The sequence below is a fragment of the Sinohyriopsis cumingii genome, chromosome 12, assembly GCF_028554795.1.
Source record: "Sinohyriopsis cumingii isolate HCF-2022 chromosome 12, ASM2855479v2, whole genome shotgun sequence".
NCBI classification, from domain to species: Eukaryota; Metazoa; Mollusca; class Bivalvia; order Unionida; family Unionidae; genus Sinohyriopsis; species Sinohyriopsis cumingii.
The window spans coordinates 30,203,867-30,223,059 of record NC_142972.1 but is presented as its reverse complement, the minus strand read 5'-3'; the positions used below and the strand labels follow the sequence as shown (position 1 = coordinate 30,223,059).

The 19,193-nt window shown below is 39.3% G+C and overlaps 1 protein-coding gene across 2 annotated transcripts in view; it reads right to left on the bottom strand.

Annotated features, from left to right (window-relative positions):
• Positions 1-19,193, bottom strand: part of LOC149786179 (uncharacterized) — a 91,860-nt gene that overhangs the window by 21,058 nt on the left and 51,609 nt on the right. For both annotated transcript variants that reach the window (XM_089976535.1, XM_089976536.1), the window contains exons 5-7: positions 6,092-6,183; positions 3,317-3,543; positions 429-679 (exon numbers count right to left, since the gene is read on the bottom strand). In XM_089976535.1, the coding sequence (XP_089832661.1) occupies positions 429-679; positions 3,317-3,543; positions 6,092-6,183 (570 nt within the window). The remainder of the gene's footprint in view (positions 1-428; positions 680-3,316; positions 3,544-6,091; positions 6,184-19,193) is intronic.

Sequence of the window (19,193 nt, the reverse complement as noted above, 5' to 3'; positions counted from 1 at the left end):
ACAGAATAGAAAATCCATTCTTACATACATGTGTTTCTATACGAAAATTCGTTGTCGTAGCGAGTCCTAATTTAAAGACAGTTTTTCCATCTCAATATTCATGGTAGTAGCGAGTCCTCACTTACAGACAATGCTTCCATCTCAAAATCCATGGTTGTAGCGAGTCCTTACATACAGACAATGCTTCCATCTCAAAATCCATGGTAGAAGCGAGTCCTTACTTACAGACAATGCTTCCATCTCACAACCCACGGTAGTTGCGAGTCCTCACTTACAGACAATGCTTCCATCTCAAAACCCATGGTAATAGCGAGTCCTTACTTACAGACAATGTTTATATTTTGAAAAATTGGTGGCAGTAACTAGTCCTTATTTTTAGACAATGCTTCTTTCTACAAAATTCATGATAATAGCAAGTTCATACTTACAGCAATATTGCTAAAATTCTTCCTGAGTGGCAAGAGGTTATTATCGTTCTTGAGAAGGACGAATGTCTGCATGGCGGCTTTAATGGCCAGCTCACGATGTGCGGGGCTCTGGATGTAGGACAGGTTGTACTGTGTGTATGGATTCATGGCGGAAGGGTCGAACTCCCCAAGCCTCATTCTGGTATAAAAGAGGGGCTTGGCACGCTCTCTGACTGTGTCCTCGCTCAGTACACCTTTATTCACTGCATCCACTAGAGAGAAAGAAAAAAACAAAAACAAAATAACATTCTTGATGCAAACTGGTTTTCGACACAGTGATTGGGCCTGAAATCTCCCGTTTCACCCACATCAAAAACGAATTTGCGCTACTAGCAGCATTTTCAACAGAATTGATCATAGGCAGCATAAATTTCCTTTAGAAACTTCGTAAGTTAGATACATTTAAACAGAAGTAAACTTTGCTTATGTGAAACTAACATTATGTCCACTACCCGATACTTTCTGTCTCTACTAAATCTATTGATGAGGGCTTAGGTCATGTTGTTCCTAGGAAGATTTTTGTATTTCACGGATTCTATAAGAACAGTATTCTACTTAAATAAAAAAATATAAAATGAGATACACCAAATATTCGTATGGTCAAGCTAGCAAGGCTTCATAATTATAGAAGAAACTCCACTGTTAAACGACACAGTTAAAACCTTTATACACAAGACTGAGTCTGCCAGTTAATACAGTACTCCATCACCATTAGAACCTTCGCTATAACACAGTTGCTGCAATAAAGCAAGTATGGTCAAGGAAGCCAATTTATTAAATTGTAGCAAAATGAATGGCATATTATTAGGATAGAATTTGTCAGTAAAATTATTAGAATTACAATTTTCTCAAAATTGTATTAAAAGTAATCTTTCATATAATTGTATTGAGAGTAATTTTTCACTAAATTATATTGAAATTATAATAAAATTAATTTTAATTATTTCTGTACTACAACTGTACAACTGTATATTATTTTAATAAAGATTGTGCTTTTACGCGAAATTGCCAAACCCGTTTGTACTATAAAACTTATTTCCTTTCTTTTCTAAAAGTTAAACAATTTTAGACTAGTTTGTAAGTTGTGCTGAACAAGCAAAATTCGTTTTTGCTGAGTATACGAGAATGATTCCACGTGTTTCTTAAACAAATAAGCTGATGTAGCAGATTGTTTGTCTGATGACGTATTCAGACACAGATAATATTAGTGAGGACGACGTGAGCATCGTTCTGACTCGAAATGAATGAATACAAAAAGTAGCTAGACGAATGTCCATATTTGACCCTGAGGCTACGTCCAACATTGCATATAAACTGAGAACAAGCTTTGCACAAAATCAGTTAATTCATCGAGAATCAGACAGCTCTGTCTTCCTTACAGGTAATCATTGTCTGTGTTCATAAACTTCTTTAAGCTGTGGGGCCTTTTTAATGTCTGAGATTTTAACGGTAAAAATTCAGTCTAGACTAGACATTTTTGCAACATTTGTGTGTGTTCTTTTCTATTTTATATTATAATATATCGGAATGTTTAATTGTTTAAAGAATATTCGTTTGCATTTATAGTATTGATTATTGTATTTTTTAAAAAAAACGAATTTGCTGCCAACTTCATGTTTAGTAAAATGTAATTTGGAAATAAAATATTCTCTAAGTAACAAAGAATAATGTTTTAGTATCCTATTCCAAATTAGTATTCTATTTTAAATTCAGTAAAATGCATTTCTTCAAAATGATTAGTACACTAATCGCAACTGTTGAATTTTATACTCATTGGCTATCATTAATTTAGGCGATATTTAATTATATGTATTATATATATATATATATATATATATATATATATATATATATATATATATATATATATATATATATATATATATATATATATATATATAAAGTTAGTTCATTCATCGACAATCCGAAAGCTTTGTCTTCCTTCCACTCGTTCACGCTTCCTCTCGTTCAGCCTCCCCAAGACTGAAGACGTATATACACAGTTACAAATGACACATCTTGTTAAGGGGGCCTGAACTCTCTCTCTCTCTCTTTCCATGAACAAAGACATTTCTTAAGTTTTGAGTATTTCATTCTCATAGCAGTAAGTGAGAAGAAGGTCATGATAAAAATCTCATCATAACAAAAGTATGCTCCACTATAAGATGGCCTCACTTTACGACAGCATACTCTTCCCTTACAATGGAGAACGTTATAATGAGGGAGTAATGTAATGTACAATTTGATGACAACTTCACAACCGCAACAAAAATAAATTGGGGGGCAGGGGTGTTGGGTGGGGAGATCGGCACATTCTTTTAAACAAAAATAGCTTTATTAGATTATTTTGGCCTGGATATCACCGATAGAACTTGACGTTGGATTTCATAAATCAAGCACTCTGCTAACGTGAATCAAAGGTCAGATTTAAGTTTCCAAAAAAAATATCTGTAGTAAAAATCTCAGTTGGAGAACATTTTTTTGTGAAATTGGTGCCTGGTTTACATACATCACCAACAAAACGAACCTAGGACCATGTATTCCATAGAGTGATTGACTGGCGAAACTTAAAGTAACTGTAATACATCTCAGAAGATGTGCAAAATCACCAGGAAAAAAGGAAGGCACTCAAGTTTCTCACTAAAAGCAGAATCTGGATTGAGCAGACTCTGATGGGATCTAATTTATCAGTTGGAGGGATCGGTGGTCTGAGTCAACGGGTTACACGTTTAATATTGCACCTAGTCCTTACCACCGGTTGAATCCAAATGAACCCTGTTAGAGGCAACGAGATTTTACATCATTTTATTGAATACCATGTGAACCACTGTTACTACAGTTCAACATACCCATGGAGAAGTATGCCGGAGTCGGGTTGCTTGTCGTCACTTCTAGATTACATCCCGCCTTCACACAGGCTGCAACAGCATCTATGGAATTGTTGAAATATTTGTGGTAAGTTATCATGTTCTCTATGGCGTCTTCGTCGCTGATCACGTAACCTTGGAAACCCCATTCCTGTCTGAGAATATTCCACAGGAGCTTATCATTAACACAGGCGGGGACTCCATTTATTCTGAAAAGGCAATAAGACTTGAGGAAAAGAAACTGAATTGCAAAATCAACATACAAGAAATACAGATCGTGTCGAAAACTCATTAAGGACAAACTGTAGTTGCACTTTTATACAGAGACACTAAGAGGTGTGATTTTTTGCAGACAGTCCATGCAGAGCAAACTGTCAGTGTTTGAACGCTGATTGTTTTACTTCAGTACTGGAAAATCGGATTTCTTAACATTTCCACGCGTAAAGTTGTCATTTGCAAACACTGCCATCGAGATCAAATATGTCACCAAACCTTTCAGGAGAAACTGTGTTGTAATTTATCAGAAGGTAATTAATGACGATAGTTTCAAAACACAGAAGTTGATTTTAAACATTGAAATACCATAATCGGAACTACTCAATACTATTTCAAGCTATCGAATGTTAATAGGAAATAGTGTATAAATTTAATATTAAATGTTCTTTTATTTTCGAGATGACCTGGATACCACGTTTGTGTGTGTCTGGAAATATTATGTCTGATCTGTTCTTTTAAAGATGCTGAGTGAAACACTGTTTCATTTGTTTTAAATAAAAGAAACCATTAGACGGTGGAGACATAATAATGGTATTTTTTATATATATAAAATAACAAAGTTTATGTTTCACTGAATCATGCCAAAAGGCCTTTGAAAGAGTTTTTGAATAAAGATGGCACTAACCACCTTTTGAATCCATGTACAGTGTGATCATACCATTAATTCTAAATTCTCTAACTTCATTGCCATGAGATTTATAGAATTCGTTGTACATGTGATTTAGAGCATTCAGGATGACGTTTTACAGATTCCTACATGTGAATTACAGCATTCAGCGTAATGTCCTCCCGATTCCTACATGAGAATTATATCATTCGGTGTGATGTCATACGGATTCCTACATGAGAATTATAGCATTCCTTGTGATGTCCTACTCATTCCTACTTGGGAATTATAGCATTCGGTGTGATGTCCTACTGATTCCTACATGAGAATTATAGCATTCGGTGTGATGTCCTACTGATTCCTACATGAGAATTATAGCATTCGGTGTGATGTCCTACTGATTCCTACATGAGAATTATAGCATTCGGTGTGATGTCCTACTGATTCCTACATGTGAATTACAGCATTCGGTGTGATGTCCTACTGATTCCTACATGAGAATTATAGCATTCGGTGTTATGTACTCATTCTTACTTGAGAATTATAGCATTTGGTGTGATGTACTCATTCCTATTTGAGAATTATATCATTCGGTGTTGATGTACTCATTCCTATTTGAGAATTATAGCATTCGTTGTGATGTACTCATTCCTATTTGAGAATTATAGCATTCGGTGTGATGTCCTACTGATTTATACATGAGAGTTATATCATTCTGTGTGATGCCATACTGTTTCCTACTTGAGAATTGTAGCATTCAGTGTGATGTCATATTGCTTCCTCCAAGTGAATTATTGTATTCTGTGTGAGAATTATAGCAATCGGTGTAATGTCCTGCTGATTCCTACATGAAAAATAGCATTCGGTGCGATTTTATACTGATTCCTACATGTGAATTATAGCATTCGGTGTTATGTACTCATTCTTACTTGAGAATTATAGCATTTGGTGTGATGTACTCATTCCTATTTGAGAATTATAGCATTCGGTGTTGATGTACTCATTCCTATTTGAGAATTAAAGCATTCGGTGTGATGTCCTACTGATTTATACATGAGAGTTATATCATTCTGAGTGAAGTCATACTGTTTCCTACTTGAGAATTGTAGCATTCAGTGTGATGTCGTATTGCTTCCTCCAAGTGAATTATTGTATTCTGTGTGAGAATTATAGCAATCGGTGTAATGTCCTGCTGATTCCTATATGAAAAATAGCATTCGGTGCGATTTTATACAGATTCCTACATGAAAAAATAGCATTTGGTGTGATATCGTACTGATTCCTATACGAGATTTACTGGATTGGGTGTGATGTCCTACTGATTCCTACATAAGAATTACATGATTCAGTGTGATGTCGTGCTGATTGTTATATGAGATTTAATGGATTCGGTGTAATGTCGTACCGATTCCTACGAGATAGCATTCGTTGTGACATCGTACTGATTCCTATACGAAATTTAATGGATTCGTTGTTATGTCTTATTCGTACATGAGATTTATAGAATTCGTTATGATGTCGTACTGATTCCTACAAGAGAGTTACAGCATTCGTTGTGATGTCGTACTGATTCCTACAAGAGAGTTACAGCATTTTTTGTGATGTCGTACTGATTGCTCTATGAGATTTAATGGATTATATGTGATTTACTGATTCTTTTGGAGTTTGTCATTTAAGTCACACGTTTCAAACCTATATTTTATCGATGATACAGTTCATATTTATGTAATGTTGACATGAGGACTGGTACATGCTAAATTAATCGCGTGATTGACATGGATTTCAAGGTCTTCTCAGTAGAATGGGAATGTCAAAAGAGCAGTTGAATTAGGACTTATTTATTGAAGCTAAAGGGCAGTTAAATTAGTACTTACTTATTGAAACTGCACATGAGACTGTAAGATCCGGCCATTACACACTCCTTAAAGGCGGGAAGGAACGTTAGTCTCCAATCTCGCTCGCTTACCTACAAAAGAGCCGAATAGAAAGTGTAAACCAGCAATCAAGGTCTTTAAATCAATATTCAAGGCCAGAAGTTGAACTCATTGGACATCTCAGCAGGAAGTAAATAATAAAATATGTATCTGGCCTCATCAAGGTCTTTAAGTCAATACCCAAGGCCAGAATTTTAACTCATTGGAAGAAAGTGAATAATAAAAATGTATATGGCCTAATAGTCACGAAAATGTCCGAGCATACAAACTGAACTCAGACTCCGAACTCCAAGGTTTAAAACCATACTCGTAACACTGCATTCAAATTGACTATGTATGAAATGACGCAAACAAAAAGATAAACCTGACTTAAAGCCTCGCTGAACGATACTAAAACTGAGCGTGAATATAGAGGTACAACCAAATAGACAAAACTGACTTAGAGTCTGACAGTACCGTTGAAACTGGGCATGTTTGCATAACACAAACAACACGATAAAATTGACATAAGAATCTTGTAATGCAATATTCATACTGAGCATGCGGGTAACGATACAAGCAAAAGAGATAATACTGGCTTAGAGTAGAGTCTCCCAATACTACTGAAGAAGCATGTCTGCAGACACACAGACGAAAAGGAATAAACCTGACTCCCAATATTACTGAAAAAAGCATGGATGTACACACACAAACAAAAGAGCATAAAACTGACTCTCAATACTACTGAATAAACGTGTCTGTAGGCATGCAGAAAAAAGGGAATAAACATTACACCCAATATAAAATTATTGAAGACCAAACGTCTATGAAATAGTTTTACGCCACTTCAGCACAATAGTAACTGTAAGGTGATAGCTAAACTTAAAGTTTGAAACTTGAAAAAATAGATTGCACAAATATTTTGGAATAGATACCCTCCCTTATAAATGTAAACTTGATATACAAGATAAAATAACATAAGTGTCAAAATTCTATAAAAGGTATATAAAATAAAAGATATCGGTAATAAACATATAATCTTTTTTTTAGACCAACCCCAAAATACTAGGTATTTACGTTTAGAGGCTCAGAAATGCAATATTGTAACGTTCAGGAGGCCAAGAAATGATACGTTTGTAGCTGAATGCACCTCCCCAATTATATATTTTAACATTTTCGAGGGCCTATGATTTACTTTTTATATCACTTAAAAGCTTACAAATTAAATGTTGTTTTAGCTGAGCGCACTTCTACAATAGTATGTTTATAGTTTTCGTCGCCCGTATACCACCAGTCCTATTTCTGTGAGTAGGGCATTGTGTCAGTGCGGCGTCATGGTGCCAATATAGATATTAACTCCCTATTAATATACTGGTAAAATTGTATTGGCAACAATAAATTATAGGGTTACAAGATGTATTTAGAAATTTTGTAGCATTAAATGTATCTTTTAAAATAGCATTGATAACAAGACATTAACGGAGATCAACCACTTGGCTCGTTGGGGTCTTCTTAGTCTAGACTCTCCTACAGACGCAGCATCTGCGCGTCCTATTCCTGCAAGACATAGCGGCGTCTGGATTTATCAGTTTATGTGCTAGTTTTGTAAGAGAGAGATGGAATCGTGGTTTATTTATAATTTGTGCGTTGCAATATCGGAGTGAAAAACATGCATTCTACAACTTAAAGTACTTTGTGGATTATGCGAAGTCATTCAAGGTCTTGAACTTTTAAACAGTTATGTCGGATTACGTGAAAATTTCAAGGACTTTATAGTGATATTCTACTTTCATGAAATTTACTTTGAACTCAAAACGTTTAGATAACAGAATTGTTGCTTCAGTACTGCTATCACATAAGCAAACCATAACTTTCATTCGGAATACATTTTGGATAGTTTCCGGATTAATGTGAAACTGATAGCCCATTTAGGATAATATTCTTCATATTCATATACTTTAAGTTAGTTTTAATTCTTTCACTTTGGTTGATTTTTTTTTTATTTTAGCGGAATAAATTTATATTTTGGAAAAGTAATGCTTGTTGGGTTTTACCTTGTCTTGTTACATAGATTAACATGCTAAAAGCAACGTTTCAGTGGACACGTGGCGCTTTTAAATAACCTCGCGAAGAATGAATAAAGTGCTCGATAACTATTACAACACAGAAAATAAAACGCTGATCTAGGTGGAAAATTATACAAACCTGAACAAAAACGAAATAAAAGAGATGAGCCATGAAATATTAGTTTGCATTATTAAAAAAATATATGACTAGAACGCAAACCACGGCTAGAGGCTGACAGCATTAAGAGAGTGGGCCTCAGTATGAAAAATCGAGGATTCTGGATACAGTCAATTGTACATTCAAACAATCAGATCTCACGGCGCTGAGGTTTATCATTAGCACCATTATGTTCGCCGTCACAATCAAAACCACCGTCTCTGAGTCATATCCCTGACATCGGCCCTTTTGGTTTCCAAGAGCGCAATAGAATGGGTAAAAAAGCAGCGGGAGCGATTGAACAGGGTGATAGAAACGCTTGAACAAAAGTCTTTGGCGGTACTTTCTGATTACATTGGTACTGTTGTGTCATTCTTTCTAAAAACAGGTGCAGTATCATTGGCTGGCTGGCTGGCCTAGAATCTGGTGATTTGTCCTTTCACTAACGGTGCGTTTTTGTTTTTTTTTTTTTTTTTTTTGCCGTTCTACGTTTTCACAAGAGCACCCGCAGATAGCAGAATGAACGGAAAGACCAGAGAGCTACAAGCCAGCCACGACTGCTGTCGTTTTGGTGGCAGAGTGACATTCGGTGCTACCTGCAAGTTTTGCACTTTGCACTTGTACCACTCTTGAAACAGATAAGTGTTTATGTGGGAGGCTCGAAGCCGATCTCTACACGTTTTGTTCACTGCGGCCGTTGTGGTGTGCTTTCCACATGTGCGGACAACCTTATCAAATTAACATCAACGTTAGCACCTTAATCCGACTTAAAACTCCATATCGTCTGGTATCATGTAGAAGCGGCTCCAAAGAAAGAAATCTAGCTTGCTTCAGTGGTATTTGGGCAATTTCTTGTACTTTTTATATTTTTTTGTTTATTTTTTTTATTTATTTTTTTTTTCCTGACATTAGGGCGTCTTCTTTGTTGGATGCTATATCTCCAACACTGGAAAAAACCCGATATTTTTTACACCAAACGCCTTCTCGATTTCACTATCATATTGAGCGTCCTAGTTTGCGCACCCAGAATTTCCCAGAATGTACGTGCGAACGCTATCAGTGACACGCTCTACCCGGTCTGAGTAAAGCATGTCTAGTTGACCAGCATGAAATATACAATGTCGTTTTTAGCCCTATTGTCCTTTGCAATATGTCCAACGTACCATGCTTCGTCGGTTGTTGGTGAAGAACACGTTTAATGAATTGCGTCTCACGTAGCGGTGATAAGTTCATACAAGCCCATATTGCTGCCATAACCATACATCGTGCCTAGACCTTTGTTTTGACCGTACTTCTCTCGCCAGTCCATCTTTTTATCCTATTAAACTCCTTGTAAACATGCTCATGACCATGATGATGTAGTTTTCAAATGCGTTCCACCCTCTTTGCACTGGAATAGGACATCTAATATGAATGAGGAACATTTTACCTACTAGTGAAAATGGAACTAGTAAAAGCTGCGTACCATCTCTCACATCCCTGTCCCTGCTGTTTCCGTAAGCAACGGATGTTTGCGGAAGCTGGCGCTACAACCGGTGGTCTCGCACTAGAAAGCAAAGATTATGTGATATTGCAGAAACTTCGTATTAATGTATGCCATTCCAGAGTTCCAATTATTCACGGCGTCTTCGGACTTCACTAATGGTAGCACGAAAATATCGGCTATGATATTAAATCTGGTCCGGAATGAACTGCCATCCTCAACGTACACATCAAAAATGAGCAACAGCTCTTCTCCCCCTCTCGTTAAATATGCCACACACACTATATTAAAGCGATGTCCTTGTGTAAATACTGTCGCATCCGCACTATAGTCTAAATATACCTCCCCGTTTGTTTGTAATCCCCTATCGATTTAAAATACGAAAAGCATAAATGAGATAAAAGATGCACTGAACTTAGTTCATTTATTGATTATAATTTCAAACTGATTATGCCCAGGTGGGATCAAAACACCTTATCGTCTGCGCGTTTCATTCCAAACGGACGTTTTCAGTGTAAAAGACGACCTGTTCGCCAGTCATTTCCAATTGCCAGACAAGTCCATTTTCAGCAAAGGGGTGTATTCACAATTATACATGTATGTCCATAGAAGGAAAATACTAAGTCGTCTGCTTCCGATATTTACGATGTCGAATCAAGCAAAGGACAAGAATGCCCATTACAAATTTGCCTTTCACATTGATTTAACAAGCGGTGTACTTTATATGTGCATGTGTGCAAAGGATGTAACTCTAAATCCTCAACATAATGGTAATTTACGGAATTATCCGGCAGTTACCGAATAAGATGAACTACGTCACAATGTTGTCGGAGGAAATCAATTTGCCCATAGTGCACGCAACATGGCGCCGTGTTAGTATGGAAAATCCGTTATGCATGAGAGGCGCAGAGGATGCCAGTGTTAGGCCCACTCTGGTCAAATTCAGGTTAGAAATTATACGTCAGTGAATGAATTGACTATGTTCTGTGCACTTTTATGACATTAAAGATAGCCGTTAATGGAATCGGCAGAGGGGTAAAAGCAAACATGGAGGTATGGTCAGACTATAGTGTTGGTTCTGACAATCATCAAAGTTTTATTGCCTAATAGTTTAGTTGGACCTTTGCAAAATTACATTCGGCCCAAGGTAGTACGACGTTTCGGCTACGTTTGGTAACAAAAACTTTGACGTGAGTAGTGAATGGGGTCACCCTACGTACAATGGGAATTAGCATTACAGGGACCCCTGGGTCAATCTACGTACAATGGAAATTTAACATGGCGAAAAATCGTGGGTCAATCTACGTACAAGGGGAATTTAACATGGGAATAAATCGTGGGTCACTCTACGTACAAGGGGAATTTAACATGGGATTTTTTTTTAAATTTTAAAAAAAATTTTTTTTAAAAAAAGGGGTAGGCAATGGAAAGGCTATCTCTTTTCGAGAAATATGGCTGGCCCTGAAAAGGGCCTTTGGGTTTTTTCTTCTTCTTCTTTTAACTTCTTAACTTCTTCCACCATCCTCTTATTTTGTCCATCATTCCTTTCTTCTTTTTCTTTTCTGTTTCCGGCAACCAGTCCGGGTGGCCCATGGCCCGGAACTTCTCTTGGATTTTCATCCAGTTTGTGTTCAGTTTTTCGAATTCATCCCTTTTTTTTCTATTTTCTTCTTCTTTTCTTTCCTTTAACCACTTTTCTTTGATCTTCTTGACCTCTTCGGTCAGCACATTCCTCATTAGTTCTTCAGCTTTCTTAAGTTTTTCTAACCCCCACTTCGCGAAACACCAATCTGTCCATTCTACAATGTCTTCTAGAAAGCACCTTGCACTCGTCACATGATCTATCGCTTCTTTTAACTTACCCACTTTGACATACGTTGGGTTAATTAAACCTCTGATTCTCTTCTCCTCATCCTGTATCATTTCTTTTACAATATTTACGGATAAGTGGAGGCTGGTTACTTGTCTTGAGACGAAGTCTTTTGTCACTGCATACCTCCATTCCTGTTCAACCCTTTCTACTACACTCAATCCATCTACCATCCAATACCAACTTCCCATAAGATCGTTATATAAAGCTGAAGCTGCTGGCATCTTCTTGTTTGCTTATTCCGTAGAATGGGTTCCAATGGCCAACACTGTTAGTTTTATACTCAAAGCGCGAACGTGAAGGAAAACATCCCCTAAAAACATAAAAGTGATCTTACCTAGATCATGACCCAACAACGCGCGGACGTGAAGGAAAACATCCCCCCTACTTTCTCATTTCATATAATAAAACCCTAACTTTACTCTTCACATACGCTAAGAAACCCATAATCTACTATTCACGCAGTCATACCTGAGCTCTTACAAACACAAACACACAAACACACAAACTCATACCCTCACACTATCTTAAAAAAGAGTTAGTGTTTATTTTCACACTACTCTACCTACTCACATTGGCAAATTAATAGTTATTTCTTTTCTAGACTATTGGGTAGCCCTGAAAAGGGCTGTTTTTTAAACTCCAGATGCACCTATCTAATGGTTGCACCTTCCTGGCCTGGCGCCGCACACGCATCTTCTTCCCCAGTCTTCTTTCACCTTTCTTCTGGGGAGCGCAGAGGGAGGATGATTCGCTTCAGCACCCCAATCCTCTGTTTCAGGAATATTAAACGACATCATCTCTTCTCTTTTCTTTTCCTCCTCTTCCCTCTGTCTTCTCTCCTCTTCTTCCTTCTTTATTCTTGCTTCTTCTACTATAGCCTCCGCTGATAGTTCGTTTACTATCCGCCTGGCATATTCCAGGTGCATCTGGAGTTCTAACAGTTTCACTATTCTGCTAGTCATTCTTCTGGCTGTGTTGATCAATCAACAAGGGTAGCTGGACTGCCGAACGAGTTTCAATTTATACTGAAAGCGCGTACGTGAAGGAAAACATCCCCTAAAAACATAAAATTCATCTTACCTAGATCATGACCAAAAAAAACAACAACAACGCGCGGACCTAAAAGAAACACTCGCTCACTTTTTTATGCTACCCATCACTTCAATAGACTATCCACATACTCAAAGCAATCCAATCTAACCCCAAATATACACCTCAAGCAGCCCAAAAAAATAAACTAACATCATTTTAATCTACTATCCACACCAACCTACTTTATCACTTACAAACACAAACACACCAACACATACCCTCAAAATTTTTAAGAAAGAGTTAGTGTTTATTTTCACACTACTCTACCTACACACATTGGCAAATGGATCATTACTTCTTTTCTAGAGTATTGGGGTAGCCCTGAAAAGGGCTGTTTTTTTTGCTATGGCATTCTTTTTTAGTTTCTAAGAATGCGATGTCCTCTGAGGATAGACTTTCTGGCGATAGGTCTGCTTCTTCGGAAAGAGAAGAAGAACTCTTTGGTGTCGATACGACAATCGACAAAGCCTCTGTCAGCTTCAGGTTGTTGCTGCTGTTGCTGTTGTTGCTGCTGTTGCTGCTGTCTCTGAAGTCTGTACTTCTCCGTCCATTCTTCTTTTTCCCTGTTCACTTCTTCTCTGAAGAGCTCTTCTATCAGGTCTTCAGTGATTTTTAACATTCTCACATTCTCTATTTCTTCTGGCTTCGGTATCAGACTGTGTCTGACCCTATGCAAATTCACGTAGGCTTCGTTGAGCTTAGCTAGTTTGGAGCACATCTTCTTAGGAGGATGAGTCGACAATGGATGGCTAGACTGGAAACAACCCCGGTTATTATAGTGAAAGCGCGGACGTGAAGGAAAACATCCCCACACGATTTTCGATTCGCAACGTTCAGTGATTGTCATGAGAGGGATAGTAAGAAATGAAAGAGCATCAATTCAACATTCTTATAGCTAAACAAAAGACAAAAGCATTTTTTCAAAACACAACATTTTTTATTCAAAAATCACTTAACACTAAACAACAACATTTCTAACATTTTTAACAATAATCCAACACTATAACATCAAACAATTTTTTTTCAAATCACAAACATTTTTTTTCTTCAAATACAATCTACTTTAAACAAGGCTGACAACGTTGTGAATGAAATTGTGATTTCCACTGTTGGAAATCATTAGGCCATTGATGGACACTACGTTTCCTAGCTTGAGACAAAAGATAAGCATAATGGTCACAAAACCATCGATCTACTTTCACATCATTTCTAGCAGAAGAACGAGGATCGAAATGAGTCACTAAATGTTCTAAGGAATAGCCCAGGCTGCGATGATGCAGAAAATACACACAGTACTGTCCACACACCAAGGAATCTGTGCCTTGTAATTTCACGTTATTGAATCGGGTGGTTTGAGCATTTCTTCTCATAAAGTCGATGATATCGTCTTCCAAAGGGGGCAATCCGTACGAATCGAAATATTCCACACATCCTTCTTGAGGAAAGTAGACGGCTACCCAGTGGGTTCCTGGGAGATGACTTTCGTCCGTGTTGATCACGTAAGCTTGATGGTCTTTAGGTTTGCGATGAGGGAGTTCATCTTTAGCACAGACGACAGGATTCCAAGAAGCCGTATACGAACTATGGTTCAAAAGGTAATAAAGTTCCCAGGTATCCATTGATTTGTGTTTTTTTCTTCTTCACAGGTAATAATAAGTCGTCAATTCGATCCTGACTTTTTGCTTGAAAATGTCTGACGAATAAACGGTTATTCGTTCTGTTTCCTCACTCTGATTCAGGAGAGCTTCGATACGATGGATCTCTTGAGTGGTTAATGGTGGACAAGAATGTTCACGCAAGTCTTTATACCACTGGTGCAACACGTCTTTGTTTGAGATGAGACTCCAAGCTTCGTCCAGATACTCGTCCAATTTTTCTTCTTGACTCAACATCAGGCATTTATCGTGTTGAATTTGACTGGGATGATCGTTTTGACATCCATAACAATTTTTCTTGATCAATTCCGTCATTTTGTCGACCAAGTGTTTGGCAAAACAGGAGACTAAATGGGCTTCTTGTTCTGGCCATCTCGACTTCATCATGACAATTTCTTCGTCTTTGTCTTGGGATTCTCCTTCCACGGTCTCCTCACATTTCATGTCCAAAGTTTCTTCACTAGGTAAAGAGGGATAACAGTCTTCCATGGCTTCTAGTAATCTAGAATGACTTCTCTCAAACTGTTGATTTCTATCGTATTGTCAAATTCTGCATACAGGATCACGTTCAACGTTGGATCAGCAGGGTCTCGATTTGCAAACTGAATTTCCACACGAATCTGGCCAGATTTTATAGGGTGGAAATGTCCCTCGTCGCTGCCTTGGTCTGGAGTGAAATCAAAGGCCCACAAAGCATAGCCTCCTGCATAATCTTCGTACGTAATACCGTGACTGGTATTGGTTCCTAACTGTCCGGTGGCTTCGTACAGGGACAAGTACGATCTCAAGTAATTGTTCTGGGCAAAGTTAGGCTCAAAGGGTCGTGTACACAAGGTCTTGCCGTCACGACTGACTTCGATTTTGGACACGCTAGAGTGTCGAAACTCAAAAGGATTTTCGTTATGAAGTCCATTGAAAGCTGAATTCCTGACGATACCAACGATCAAACGCTTGGGTAACTGTCCTTGGAACAGATGATCTTCGATCATGGATCGCTGTCCAACAGGAATGGTGAACGTTTTCACTTCCACACGTCTTATGGGATACTTGGCGGTCGTTCTGCTCAACGTCTGACTGATGTCGTTTCCCACTTTAGGTAACACTTCCACACGGCGTACGTAAAGTCTGGCTTCTTGGATAACAGTTTTGTATTCGTTGGCATGGGCCATCAAATGGAAAGCGGCAGTGCTACGATTCAGTCTCAGGCGAATATCAACTCCGTTCAGTAAATACTTTTCTTGTAACCACATGTCCAAATGCAAACGATCCATCAGTTCTAAACTACGTCCTTGCAAAATTTTAGTTCTACGTGTGTTAAACCCCACATTGTGAGGATTGTCATCTTCTGTCAGGGCTGTGTCGCTAAACGTGCCTGCACCTGCCGTGTCAGGTTTCCATACCACGCAAGCATCCAGATGAGTATTCTTGGCTTCTTTTCCGTACGTCAAGAGATTTTCCAAGTAGGCACGATATGGGTAAGTATCCATGCTGCTGCTGACCAGTTTGTTATTCAAGTACAAATCCACTTCGCTGAACAAGGAATGCATGAAATTGTTGACGGGCGCTACCCTATCATTGGCTCCAGGATTGGTGTTGTCAGTTTTGATCACTTTGACTTTCAAATACAGGTAACTGCTATTCAGATCGATGTAATCTTCGGGTTGTCCTTTGATTTCGAACTCGATGGGAGCGGAATCCGTCAAAGAGGAGACGGGATGAAATTCCACCCACTGGGATTCTTGCATCGTCATCATGGTGGGGGGCATGGCAAACATATCCAGTTCCGTCTTGGAACAAGCACATGACTCTCGGTGCATCATTTTTTCTGTGTCTCAATAATCGAAAACGTCTAAGTCTCGAACGGTTCTTCTTTTCTTGGCTTTTCTAGCTTGAAGTCTGGTGAAAGGGTGTTTTCTTCGTCGTCTCTTTCTGCCTTGTCCTTGCTGAATGCCTGACTCGGTAGCGTGCAGGGCATTTATAGGTGTGTCTCGTCGGCCTAAAATGTCTTTACCCGTTTGCAGCAGGACATTTTTGCCTGCCCTCATGAAGGCTTCTTTAGGGTTTTGTTTGTCGATGATGACATTTTGGAGAAATTCTTTGCCTTGCGTCAGTGCCGCATCTTTCAAGGCGTGCAATCCGCGTGTCACCATCGGTTTCAACACCGGGGCCACCGAACGAAAGGCCGATTTTAACATATCTCCTAAACCGTGTCCTCGCTGTCGTGCAACCCCTTGGTACACTGGATACATGACTTGCTTACGAATCGTGAGAGAACCGTTTTCGAAAATGGAGTTTCACCGTGACTTTTCCTTTGGTGAATGGAATATTTTGTCCCAAATCTCCTTTTATAGTAATGTTGACCGTGTCCAAATACGACTTGCTGACCGGCAAATAATGAGGATGGACAAATTCGCGGTGAACGTGGTAAGTGTTTCCACCTTCCTCGTCAGCGTTTGCGGCAGAATCCACTTTGAAAGGAATGACACGCAGTAACGGCACGGAGGTGTGTCCCACCACGTTGTATTCCACCACATCGGAGTACACGAACATCAAATTCAGTCCTTGGTTCAGTTCTACTGGGGTACGAAATAACTTGCTAAAAGACTCGTTGTCGTAAACGATGGGTAATTCGTTGTTCTTGAGTATGCTCATTCTCAGGTTCATGTCTCCGCCCAACATGTCAAACAATTCAGGACAAAATAAAATGGACATGATTTTACTCCGCTCAAATCTCATCGAGAAGCGACGAGCTACTTTGTGGTACTCCATGGTGACACTTATTTTGGCATGCTCCAAAGCTTTCCCAAACACGCCATTAAACTTGGCAGCTATGACGTTGACCAAATGTTGACCACTGAAATAATAACCTGGGGGAATTAAAAAGTGGTAGGTCCATTTTTGAGTTTTCTCATTATAGATTTTATTGTCATACGTGACTTTCTTATTCAACTCCTGTTGCAATGACTCGTCATGAACTTCCACATTAAAAAAATTTTGATTGGGAATGACATTGAGGACTTGGGTCGGGTGAATGATTTCCACTAAAGCCACTTCCCAATGGGCTTCGTGATCTAAGGGGATGGCCTGAGGTAATTTGGCCGTGTAACAGCACAACGTGTTGTGGGGAAACACCTCCATGGAACTGTCACTGGGTAAGGTTAAGTAAAATTGGTTTTGGGGACTCATAATTCCAGAGTTCTGTGGCTGTCCGAGGGAATATTAGTGGATGTCAGAGGTGTGTCTCCGCCCAAAATGGGGTTCTGGTTGTGGTTGTTGGAGTGGTGACTGGCACTGGCACTGGACACAACGTTCCCGTTCGAGGAGAATTTCAGGGAGGGATTGGGAAGTAGGTAACCGATGCAACTGCTCAATAAAATGGTCCACAATTGTTTGTCTCCTTGCTGCAAACTCAAATTGGCGATGGCTGCCCCGATGACACAATACACCACGAAGATTTGGCAGAAAAAGACGATTTGCGTTTTAGGCACACGTTCTCCACACCACACCCACAAGGGTTGTTTTTGTAAATCTTGCACAGAAGAACTAGGGGAAGAAGGACTGGTCGACGTAGCTGCGTCTGCTGCTGTGTGAAAGGGCATGATGGTCACTTCTTCTTTTTATAGTCGATGACTTGCGAAGCGTCGATCCAAGAATCGAAACTGGGTGGATATCCTTTCCAACGTACTTTGACTTCTTTGACACGTCGTTTGCCCACTTTACCGGTTCTGCGTTCGAGAATGCTTTCGATGTCGTACACGTCGTCTTCTTTTTTGGTGACACGTTGTAACTCGGGCAAATAAAACGTTCCTTTGAGTACATCTCCGTTCATGTCTTCCAATTTATAGACGGCAGGATGACGGCCATGTACTCGTCCAGTGACGCGAAACAGTTCGGTCGTCCAGTTAGGTAAGTAACCTTTGTCGAAAGTGCGTTTGGTTTTGCCAATGCGCACCCAATCTCCCACGGTCAACTCTCCACTTTTCTTGGGGACAGCCCTCGTCGGGGACGTACCGAACAGGCGCTCGAACACCAGCACTTCGTTGTCCGGAGTCACGTCTTGCGGGGCACGTCCGATGCTTCGATGGTAAGATTGGTTGTACGCTTGCACCAGGTGCGGTAAGATGTCGATGTACTTCAGAGTGTGGTGATGCGTAAAATATTTCCACATGCGTTCTTTCAAAGTACGTTGAAAACGTTCCACGATACTGGCTTTGGTTTCGGGATTCTCGGTGGTAAAAAAATGAATGTCACGTTTCTTTAATTCTTTTTGGAAAGCTTGGTTCAGAAATTCGGTGCCTTTGTCCGTTTGCCATCGAAGAGGGCGACGACCGCTTTGTTTCAACACCCGTTGCAGGGCTCGCACTAACTCGCTGCTCGATTTGGAAGTCAAGGGCACGACCCAGGCAAATTTGGAAAAGACGTCGATGACACAAAACAAATATTTGTAGCCGCGATTGTAGCTGGCCAAATGAGAGACATCGGCTAAATCGGCTTGCCATTGATGATCGATGCCTTCCACTCGGGTGCGACTTCTGGCAAACTTGCGTCGAATGGGTTTGTGTAAAGTGTAGGTAGCTTGTTCTTGTAACCATCGTTGCACTTGAGGTAAACGGAGACTTTTCAGTCGAGTTTTGGCAGCACGATACAATTTTTGAACTCCTGCGTAACCTGCAGGATGGGAGGGATCGTAGTAAATGCTGGCTAAGACTTTTTCCATTTTTTGTGTTGGTTGATGTG